This window comes from Chlamydotis macqueenii, chromosome 26, assembly GCF_036417535.1.
Source record: "Chlamydotis macqueenii isolate bChlMac1 chromosome 26, bChlMac1.mat, whole genome shotgun sequence".
Lineage (NCBI taxonomy): Eukaryota > Metazoa > Chordata > Aves > Otidiformes > Otididae > Chlamydotis > Chlamydotis macqueenii.
In genome coordinates, this window is record NC_141581.1 from 4,231,114 (window position 1) to 4,242,382 (window position 11,269).

Here is an 11,269-nt window from a genome sequence, read left to right on the forward strand (position 1 = left end):
CCGTCAGCGCTCTGTGGCGGGGCTGTGGGGTTGGCGAGCTGAACGCCTGCCCGAGAGGGACAGCGAGCTCCACGCGCGCTGCCCTCGCTGCAGAACGGGGTGGCGGAGAGCCCGCTGTGCCAGAGCTCACTGGGAATCCTCTTCCTGAGGAAAACAAACCTCCCGGAGGACACGATGGCTGCCCGAGACGCAGCCCGGCGCTCTGCCTCCTTCCACAGTGAGGTGTTTCTGTAGGCTGCTGTGTGGCTGGAGCAGCCGAAGGAGCGCATCACGCACCGCAAGCGCTCCCATCGCCCCGGGGACCCCTCCTGCCCAGTGCCCCCTCCCTGCCTGCTCCCACTGCGGCCTCCTCCCGGGAGGCGACTGGCTCCCATCTTTTCCAGTTTGGCACTCCACGCTGGGGAGAGGAGGCCCAGAGGCTTCCCCTGCCCTGCAAACCAGGCTTGACACCTATTTTGGGGTTTAGGTGGACAGCAAACGGAGGCCACCAGTTAGGGTTAGAAACTTCCAGTTTGGGATTCAGCGGTTTGCGCGGCAACTCTCTGCTGAGCTGCTCGGAACTGGAGAAATCCGAACGGTAGAAGGACAAAGGCTCTCAAACGCAGGTCCAACAGATCACTTTTATGGATTCTTACAAGACGGGAGCTACAGCAAGAGGGGAGGAAGGAGGCAGCAGGGTTCAGAGGCCGGGGAGCGAAGCGGGAGCTGCCGCTGTCCTCATCCCAGGACAGCCCCTGTCTAATCCCAGCGCTTGGGCAGAGACCCGGGCACCCGATGTCACAAACGCGAGGGGCAGGGAGGAGGCTGCTCATTGGATCCCGCCCCCATCTCATTGCGCTGCTTTCCTGAAGAGCGGCAGGTGTCCCAACGGCCGCTCTCGACTCGCCTGGGGCTGTTCCGCTGCTTCCCTTCCAGAGCCGGAGAAAGGGGAAAACGGGACCAGCAAAGTGCACGAGCGCGCGCTGGGTGAAGCGGCACTGCCCACCTCACGCAGGGGGTAAACGCGGCCGCGGTGCGATCTCTGCGCCAAGCCCCCCGCTGCCGCAGTTTGACTTTGCCAGAGGGACGCCCTTGCTGCGTCCGTGAGGATCAGTGGGAGATGCTTCCCAGGGAGAAAGGGAGGAAAAGCAGCCGAGTGCGGGGCCCTGAGGTTGAGTGAGCTTTCCAGGGCGGCAGCGGGAGGGAGAGCGGGGTCACGCTGACTTCATGATGCCGTTGACCCAGGGCAGGAAGGGAGCAATGTGCGTGTAGAAACCGGGCCAGTTGTTGTGCCTGTAGGAGAAGATGCCGTAGGCTTTGTTGTTGCAGATGAGCGGGTCCCCGGCATCGCCCTGTGAAACGGAGGAGAGAGGTCAGCGCCGGCGTACGCAGGGTCCCCAGGAAAAGGGCGCGTTTGGAAAGAGCGGGAGGCTGCGAACACCAGGACAGAGCATCCCCGGGGGCAGCTGGGACTCGCGGTGGGGGTGGGTGGCTCTGGGTCCAAAAGGGACCCTTGGCAGTTTTGTCTGGGACCCATCAGGACACCCAGCACAGCTACAGCTGGAGCTTAAAGCATCGCTTCGCTCCTGCCCTTCTGCTGGCTGCAGAGCACTCTCAACGCGCTCAAAGCAGCTCTGAGATTTAGGGCAAACCCCCCTTCAGCCCAGCTGTCGTCCCACCGTGCCGGTGCAGACTCCGAGATCCTCTGCCGCGGGAAGACAAGGATCCCCCCCATTTCTCCCGCTTCGCCCGGGGCTGAGCGCAAGCGCGACGCCCACAGTCGGTAGGAACGCTGCCGGCCCTCCGAGGATCCTCGGAGAGCGAGACCCAGGGCTCCTCTTGTGCCAGGACAGCACCAGAGGGGGATGCTGGTGGGGAAGCACAGGCTGATGTGGGGCTGAGGGGGAGCGAGGGGACAACAAAAAGCGATTTTAGGCGGCACCTTCTCAGCAAAGTTTTTTTGCCTGAAACCTCCCCTGCAGCCTCCTACCCACTAAGTCAGGGCCTGACCTTTTCGGGCGCCCTTGCGGGTCCGCTGCGGCCACAGATCAAGTTGTCGGTGAGTCCAGGGTAGTGGCTGAGGCAGTCCCTTTGCCTGATGATGGTGACGGCGGCTTCGCGTAACGTGTCGGCGGGCGTTTTGTAGCCCCAGCCGACGATGCTGCACTCGGTCCCGCCGGGGACTTTTGATTTTTCAAAGGAAATGGTTCGAACGTAGCTGTTGCTGGTGGCGTTGCCTTTCAGCTGGGACAGAAAAACAGAAATAAGCGCTTGGTCTGTAAAGGCTCTGCGGCGCAGGCTGTCCGCTCCCAGCCCAGCGCCACGGCTCAGCCCTGCGCGTCCGGCAGACGGGACCTTTACCTTCAGCAAGAGGATGTCGTTCCCCTTCTTCGCACTCATGAAGTCCGGGTGGCAGTGATACTCTTGGACTTCGAATATTTGCCAGCTCTCCTCTCTCCTCTGAATCGTGTGGGCTCCGAGGATGACAGTCAGAGGTTTGTGCCTGGTAAAATTAAGCACGGCGTGCGTCATCAGCTTTCTCCTGTCTTCCCCGGTAACGCTGAGGCACATCTCCCAGGGGCACGGCCAGGAGACACCGGCTGGGCTTTGAAGAACGGTGGGAGCGATGAGCTCTGCCAGGGAATTGGCAGAGCAAGTTCCCATCTGAGGGACTGGAGCTCTGCAAGGGTTACTGAACCTCGGGATCTCAAGCTGAGCAGATTAGGCCCAACGATGCTGCTGTGAACTAAGATTCGTGGGCCGTTGGTCCAGGCTTTGCAGGCCCATGGAAGCCTGTGGTAGCAAGGAGGGATTTTTAAATGACCCTCCTCTGGGCCAATGTCCCTTCACTGGCCTCTACACCGTCTGCAGAAGGGGCTGCCTTAGGAACATGGAGAGGGAGCCCGGGTTTGGGTGGGAGCCCCTCTCAATCTAGCAGCAGGGACTTGGGCATCCGGGCTCCTGAGTTCTGCTAATCCTGCTTTCTGCTGCTCGGGTGTGGAGACCAACCTGGAGCCTGGCTTTCTCTTGCCTGTCCCTGCCCCAGTCTGTCCAGCTGGAGGGATGGAAGAGAGCTGAGCGAGCAGCGTGCTGACAAGAGATGATTAATTGTGATAGCAGTCCTGGAGATCTTTGGTGGTAGAAAGGGCAAATCCTGCCAACCATCAATCCCTGCTACGCCAGCAGCTCAGCGCCAGCATGGGAAGACGCTGGCCTGACTTCTCTGGGAAGAATAAAATGAGTCATGGAGGGAGAATGAAAAAAATAAAGGTAAGAAGAATCGGAACGTGGGCTGGGGAGGAACATGGGGAAGGATGGCTCGAGGGGGAGCTGCAGACCCCTGCGGTTTCGGTGCTAGCCCCCGCAGCCTCGCCCTGTCCCAGCCCACACGCCCTGCTAGGGACAGAGTTTGGTCACAGCCGTGAAGGACGTGACTCAAACGGTTAGACCTCTGTTTGGGGATGTCACCCAGATCAGCGCACCAGTCTGGTGGCGCTGGATGCCGTACGAACGCAGCGAACACTTACATGAAGCACTGAGCCGCTGTCATCACCCAGTTCGGGGCCACGAGGAAGCCTCCGCAGAAATGGTTGTTTTTTCCTTGCAGATAGGCCACGTAGGGCGTGGAGCGGGTCTTGGCTTTGCCTCCGCCCTCCATCCGATTCCAGGGATAATCTGCAACGGACGGGGCGGAGGCTGAGGGGGTGGGAGGACACGGGGCACAGGATGTGCGCTCTGAGACCTCTTCTTCCCCAGCCCTCTCCTCACCTCTGAGCCGCTCTACTTACTGGCTTTGGCCGGGGGGTACGGTACCAGCAGGAGGGAGAGCAGGAGTTTCTGCAGGTACTCCATCACGGCGTTCTCGGCTTTGGTGGATCCTCTGGAGCTGAGGCTGCAGCTGGGGTCTCTTCCTGCTCCCAGCAAGGTTTTATAGCCTGAGACCAGACTCCAGGAAACCACAGAAGTCAGACTCATCTGATTATTCTATGTGCAAATTGCATACCTCAGCGATCTGAGAGGGGAATTCAGTCAGCCTTAGCCTTGGGCATCAACCCACCTTCATCTTGGGTCTGATCTGGGCTATCTGACATCTTCTTAAACCCAGAGCCAGTTTTAACCCATTGCCCTTGAGGTGGAAGCTACAGGGAGCACATCCCCCCCATTGCTGCCTGCCAGGGTGTTCTTCCCTTGCAGCTCCAAATTGGTTGTCGTGCCCTTGCAAACTCTCATTTTTTATCACGAGCCTTGTGAGAACGAGGTTTCTTTCACTCGAGGTACCCGTTCCAAAGACGGCGCAGAGGCAGTTGAGGACCCTCCTGCTCGTTCTCAGTAGGTGTGGTCCTGGCTAGAGCAAAATTGGGGTGAGCGCATTCACGACACCTATGTGAGGGCAAGAAGCCGTTACGGGAGCATCATCAGCATGGCCCACTGCAGCCACAAGGTCTCTGTTCCACCCCAGCTGCTGACTTAGGGCTCGCTTTGTACGGCAGACACCATTTTAAGTGTTTCTTTCCAGGTGTTGACCAGTTCACTGGTCAACTGGGGACTTCGCTCTGACCAGCCAGTGTGAGAGAAGGCAGGAGGACGCTTCCTTGACCCCGGAGCAGGGGCTCGCTTTCCCTCTGACATGTTGAGGGTGGATAGACACGGGGGATGCAGGTTTGGGATTCTGCCCCTTCGTGGGCTGGAGGTGGCCCAACCCCACGTCTGGTTCCTCCAGGAAGGGACGTGCCCAAGTGTACCACAGCCAGCACAGCCCCCGCCCCGGCAGGCAGTGTTTTTAAAATGCCAAGTGAGTGCCAGGTGCCTTTCTGCGGCGCACCGTGGAGATCTGTCTTCCCTGGACCAGGTCCAGCGGCCGCAGCGTCTCCTCCTCCTCCTCCGGCCCACGGTGAGCGGGACGCTGCTGGAGGAAGAGCTGGTGGCAAATCACTCAACACACTCCCCACACCCCCGGCCTCCACGATGACACGTGGCTGATAAGTCCTCGCTGCCCTCATAGACTGCCAGTAAATTTACCATTCTGCCCCCAGTGACACCCATTTTGAAGCGAAGAGCTGCCATTCTCGTGCAAAGGCTGCAGCAGCTGGAGCTTCAAGGAAAACCCTGACGTGACAAAGATTTGTACAATGCAGATAAGCAGCTGCAGCCTTTTTGCATGCAGATTTCTTAGCTGATAGCAGCTCCTAGCAGAAGCCCAAACCATGGACCCTTCTCAGTTTTGCCAGGGTGACATGGGTGCTGAAGGCAACAGTGACGTAGTTTCCCCTCGTTCCAGGCAAAACCAAGGAGAACATACAAACAGACACCCGGCACCGGACCGCAGGCCTTCTCTTCTCTCTGTCAGCGGTGGCCAGCAGGAGCCTCAGAAAGGCTAAGAGAAAAGGGCAAGATCCTGTTCTCTTGAACTGCACGTGGTTTCTCTGTGTTTAAAATTCCACACTGGGTTTCCCCACCATGAACCCCCCCAGTCTCCTATCAAACTTGCACAGACATCCGTCATCCCACGCCAGGGAGGTCTGCAGCTCCGTTATTTGCCAACTTGTCATCTGAGAGGGCCAGAAACGTGCCAACCAGCTCCAGGTCAGAGAGTGCTCAGCTAGAACTCACCCTTGTCTTCTCCAGGCCAAGAGTTGGACTTTCCCACAACAGTTGGCATGGGGTCAGGTGCTTTTGTGAACCCAGGTCCTTTACCAGCCCTCCCAGTACAATCCTTTCAGAGACTGCGTCAACTTCTCCACCCAAGACATCATGGTGCTGTCCAGGAGATGGAGGACGGTGGCTGTTGGAGGATGGCAGAGGCAAACAGGAAAGCACTGGCGTGCAACAACTGGGACTGTGAGTGTGGCTCCTCTCTAGGATCCTAAAGCCCCGTCCTTGGGATCTCTGCCACCATCCCGAGATGGGGCGGAAGCAGCACAGGCCACAAAAAGTCCATCTCCCTTCACCTGCCTCATGGGCCCCCACAATGTGACCCCGTAGAGCACCTGCAAGACACCCCACCGCAGGATGAGCCAGTGGCTGCCGAGGCCGGAGCCCGGACCAGCAGTGTCCCAACAGCGGCACCCCAACTTACTGGCATTGGCCCATGGGCAGGAAAGCAGGAGCAGCAGGGCCAGCAGCGGCTGGGGCTGAGGCCGGGGCATCTCTTCCCACAGCGGGACGCTCTCTCCAAGATGTGTGGAAGTCCGAGTCTCCTGGTGCCCAAGGGCTGGTTTTATACCCTGGGGCCAGCTGTACCCAGCAGCCAGGAAACCATGTGCAATGGGCTGATTGCGCTAATGGCAGCCGCGCAGCATCTCTGCAGAGCTATCTGCATCTCCGCTGCCCCACGTGCCCCGTGGCTGTGATTGATGGGCGATAGAGCAGCACAGAGAGGCCAGGGCAGAGAGGACGCGGTACGCCGCGGTCCCAAAGCCTCAGGGGTGCAGCCCGGGAGAGGGGGCCTGGGGTGCTGTTGAGGTGTGATTTGGCATTTCTCCCACAGCTTGGCTGCAGGACAAATCCCGTCCATCTGCTTCAAAGCGTGGTGGTCTGTCCTGTGCTGTACCTTCAGCAGCCCACGCCATTTGCTCCTGGGGGTGATCCGGTCACTTCACGCTTCGTTGCCAGACTGCAGATGCTTTTCCCCTCCACGCTTTCCCCTCTGCAGCCGGTCTGGCCACGAGCACCTCTGTTCCAATGGGACCAGGGCAAGCCTTCACCCACCCCGCTCTGAATTCTCTGCTCTCTCCCTTCCCTGGGAGAGCAAACAAAGCTGCGATCGCTGCCTTCACCTTGCCCCTAGCAAAACGTGATTTGTTTAAATGCTAAGCTGAGCGCCAGTCCTGCTGCGCTCGTCCCTTCCTGCCTCGTGGCCCTAACCAGAAACCACCGCTGAGCTGCCCCAGGCCACCCTGTTTCTGAGAGGCGACCAAATCTTTGTGTCAAGGGCACGGAGCTGGGCTCCGGACTGCAGCATTCCTCCTCTCCCTGGCTCCCACGCCGCCTTAGCTGGTGGCTGTCTGCTCTTCCCTGCTGATCTTTGGGCCTCAGATTGCCCGAGCGCATCCTGCGACGGCAGTGGAGCCTGTCCTTTGTGCAAAGAGCTCGGAGGGAGCTGTTCCGTATTGTCCTGCGTGGTTTGAAGTTGTCCTTCCTGTTGGCACCTCCTAGCCCCTACGTACCTTCAGCTCGGGTATCTAACCCGCTGCCAGGTTATCCCAGTTTGCTGCGCCGTTTCTCACCCCTGAGGCTTGTCTAGGCAGTGGCGGGCCCACAGCAAAGTGCCGATCTCTTGGGGTCAACGCTGCGTGAAGCGTCTGCTCTGCTCAGGAGGGATCGCGCATTGCAGACAGGATGGACATCGTTTCCACACTCACAGACGTTCAACAGCTCCTGACTCCACTCCAGCACAAGTGCATCCGAAGGGACAGCCACGGCAGAGGAGGGGGCAGGACGCCGCATCGGAGCCGCACGGCCTCTCTGCTGCCAGAAGGACAAAGGCTTTCATGAGAGCAGAGCCAGATCCTCCTCACCTCCTGCTCCCAGCCTCACCCCTCCTATTTTGAGTGTTGGTCAGGATTAAACCTTCTGCTCTGGTTTTGTTTAGTGAGGGGGGGCCTAAGGTGGCAGCTTCTGTAGGAAACTGCTAGAAGTTGCTCCCCTTTGTTCAGGGGACTCGGCCGGGCCTAGGGCGGACCCGCTGCTGGCCAAGGCCGAGCCAATTGGTAGCAGAATGTCCCGTGATAACGCCTCTGTGATAACGTATTTAAGAAGGGGAAAACAGAAAAAAAAGAGGAGAGAAGATGTGAAGCAGCTGAGCAGGGGCAGAGAGGGGAAGGCACAAGACTTGTGGGCCTTGCAGGCCTCACCCTCTGGCCTCCCACCAGGCAGCTGACTGGGCCCGACTCAGCCTGGCCCGGCTGCAAGAGGTGGAGAGGAGATGAGAAGTAAATGAGATGTAAAAAGGATCCTGAGAGGCCCCTGCCAGCCTGTTGTAAGGAACGGCTGCAGACGTCAAGGTCAGTGAAGAAGGAGGGGGAGCAGTAATGCAGCTCCTGGCCAAGATTCCCCTGCTGCCTGTGGTGATGGCCATGGTGGAGCAGGTTGTGCCCCTGCAGCCCATGGAGGTCCACGGAGGAGCAGAGATCCACCTGCAGCCCATGGAGGACCCCACGCTGGGACAGGTGGAGGCCTGAAGGAGACTGTGGCCCATGGAGGCCCCACTGGGGCAGCCGTTCTGGAGGGGCTGCACCCCGTGGAAGAGATGACCCACGCCGGAGCAGTTTCACGAAGGACTGTGGCCCGTGGGAGGGACCCCACGCTGGAGCAGAGGAGGAATGTGAGGAGTTCTTCCCCCGACGATGACACAGAGGCGTAAAACAACGTGTGATGAACTGACCGCGACCCCCATTCCCTCTTCCCCCCTGTGCCACTCGGGAGGGGAAGGTAGTGGAGATAATGTTAAGCCCGGGAAGAGAGAGGGGTGGGGGGAGGTCATCTTGTTCCCTGTCTCGTTCTCCTGCTAGTTTTAGAAATAAATGAATAGTTTTCCCCAAGTCGAGTCTGTTTTGCCTGTAACGGTAACTTTACAAATTTCTTCCCGTCCTTATCTCAAACCTCGAGCCGTTTTTCTTGTATCATCTCCCCCTGTTCTCTCGGAGGGTGGGGGGAACGAGAGAGAGACTGCGTAGTCTGGTCCCGATTGGGGCTGAACTATGACACCTTCCCTCGGATGCTCTCCAGAAATTTCCTCCAAGCCCTGAAGTCCAGACCCTTTCCTTGCTTTGCCCTGTTGACACCAAAGTCTGGCATAGGGGCAGGCAATTGTTGGGGGCACGCGAGCGAGCTGAGAGGGCGAGCGTCCCAGGACGGCACCAGGGAGGCAGCAGGGCTGATCTGCCAGCTACGTCCTCGTTGCTGGGAGGAGAGCATTTGAGGGAAAGCTGCGGTATGAGAATGGAAAACCCCTGAAACAGTTCCTGGAAATAAAATCAGAGTACGTGTGTAGGTGTAAACAAAGCAACAGATAAATCCATCCCTCTCTGACTGCCTGGAGCCGTCTCCAGCATCAGAAGAGCCGCTGGGCTTGTGGTAGGGCTGCACCACCTCGGGCAGGGCGGTCTGGGGCCTGCTGGTCTTTGGACACCAGGGCTTTGGTTTGATGAAAGCCTCACTCCCAAACCCAGGGCTCCCACCGTGCTCTGCTCCCTAATTTCTCTCTGTGAGCAGCAGCTCTCCCCGTGAGCCTGCATCCCGCAGTAACCTCGTGCAACGGCCTCGCTTTCTCCTCAATCCTGGTGATGCCAAGCCAAAAGCTCGGAGCTCGGATGCCCAGTTGAGTTTATTTATCGCTCCGTAACAGCCGGTGGGTCCAGGGCCAGGCTATGCTGCAGACAGCAGAAAGCAGACAGCAGCTCTCTGCCCCAAACCGCTTGGTATTCTTACGGGCAGGGAGAAAAAAACAGCAGGTGGAGGAAGTGATGCAGAGGACGGTAAGCAGCAGAGCTTTGGATAAACTTCTGCTCTCCAGACACAGCGCAGCAGCACCAGCCCTGCCGCCAGTCGCGGCATCGCCCCTGCCCCAGCCAGGGAGCGCAAACCGCAGGGAGGTGTGCGGCTTGTCCTTCCTCTGCAGGGCTCAGGTTTGGTTTCAAACCAGCCCTGTTTCCTCTGCCTGGTGCTGGGAACCGCGCCCCTGCCAGCCCCCTCCCCACGCGGGCATCACCCCGCTGTTTACTCTGAGCCCTCCCTGGAGGTTTCCTGGGTGAGGACCGGTTCCTCCCTGCCAGCCCCGCACGAGCACGGGAAGAAACAGCCCTCAGCCCGCGGTGACGAGCCTGGCGCTGAGCTGGGCCCTGCCCAACAGGGTGCAAAGCAGCACTGATGAGCTCGCATGAGGGATTTGATGGGTCCTGCACAGGGGACCCTGGGCCACAGGCTCCGGGTCCCTGGAGCAGCCCCGTGGCCTTGGTCACACCACGCTGGCCGTGGCTGGCCGTGCAGCAGCAGAAAAGCTGAGCTCGTCCCAGGCAACAGTAGGAGAGCTGGTGCCGGCCACGGCATTTGGAGACTGGACATCGAGCTGGTCCATCTCCTCCAGCCCCTCTGAGGTCCCCAGGCCAAAATCCAGACCTAGGAAGGGGAGGGACCACTTCTCTGGCAATTGCCAGCGGCTGTCACGCGCTGTAAATGCCGCACCAGAACGAAGATGCGGGACATCTGTGGGCAAATGGATGCCCCATCCCTGGAAACATTCAAAGCCAGCTTGGACGGGGCTCTGAGTGACCTGATCCGGTTGGGGATGTCCCTGCTCCTTGCAGGGGGGTTGGACTGGATGGGCTTTGAATGTCCCTTCCAACCCAAACCATTCTGTGGTTCCATGATCCCATGACTCAGGAGCTTGCATTTGTGGCACACTCACTTGGGAGGGATGCTGAGGGGTGAGCACCTCCAAAGCTCCCATCCCATCCCGTCCCATCCCATCCCGTCCCGTCCCATCCCATCCCATCCCATCCCATCCCATCCCATCCCATCCCATCCCATCCCCCCCACGCCTTTCACTGCGGATCAGACAAAAAGTCAAAACCTCAAACCTGTCGCAAAGGAGGGAGAGGTGGGACACCACGGGGGACAGGGACAGGTGCTGTCCAGGAGATGGAGGACGGTGGCTGTTGGAGGATGGCAGAGGCAAACAGGAAAGCACTGGTGTGCAACAACTGGGACTGTGAGTGTGGCTCCTCTCTAGGATCCTAAAGCCCCATCCTTGAGATCTCAGCCACCATCCTGAGATGGGGCGGAAGCAGCACAGACCACAAAAAGTCCATCTCCCTTCACCTGCTGGAGCCTCCTACAGCTAAGAGAGCTGAAAAGATGAGCCCGGTTTTCCCTGCGACCCAGCCTGCTGTCTTGGCTGCCGTACGCCCTAGGGTACAACATCACCCAGGCACGAGGTCCCTGCAGAGGGGACAGTCACTGCTTTGAGGAGAACGGCAGCTTTTGACCCCTGGTACCTGCTGACACACCACATCCTGACTGTTGGTGCTCCCAGGCAGGTCGTGACGCTGCTGAAGTTGGTGAACGGAGTGTGTGGACATCCCTTTTCCCAGCCCGTTTCTACCTGGGCAGTTTCTCTTCCCACAACGCGCTCATCCTCATGACCCCATGAAGGGCAACTTGTCCTCCAAGCCCGTGGACACAGAGCTATGACCACCTCAGCCCCAAGAGGCTGACCTCCTGCTTTCACCAGCTAGGCCCTCCCTCCCATCTCCCCGGGAAAGGTACGAGAAAGGACACACACGCTGGGAAA

At 59.1% G+C, this 11,269-nt stretch overlaps 1 protein-coding gene across 1 annotated transcript; it reads right to left on the reverse strand.

Moving 5' to 3' along the window:
- Positions 1–608: 608 nt before the first annotated feature.
- Positions 609–3,954, reverse strand: LOC104483863 (granzyme E). Its single transcript, XM_010125772.2, has 5 exons — positions 3,768–3,954; positions 3,507–3,654; positions 2,341–2,482; positions 1,990–2,223; positions 609–1,331 (listed from the first exon to the last, which is right to left on the reverse strand). The coding sequence occupies exons 1-5, from the start codon at positions 3,952–3,954 to the stop codon at positions 1,194–1,196; spliced, it is 849 nt and encodes a 282-aa protein (XP_010124074.2). The 3' UTR covers positions 609–1,193.
- Positions 3,955–11,269: the final 7,315 nt, after the last annotated feature.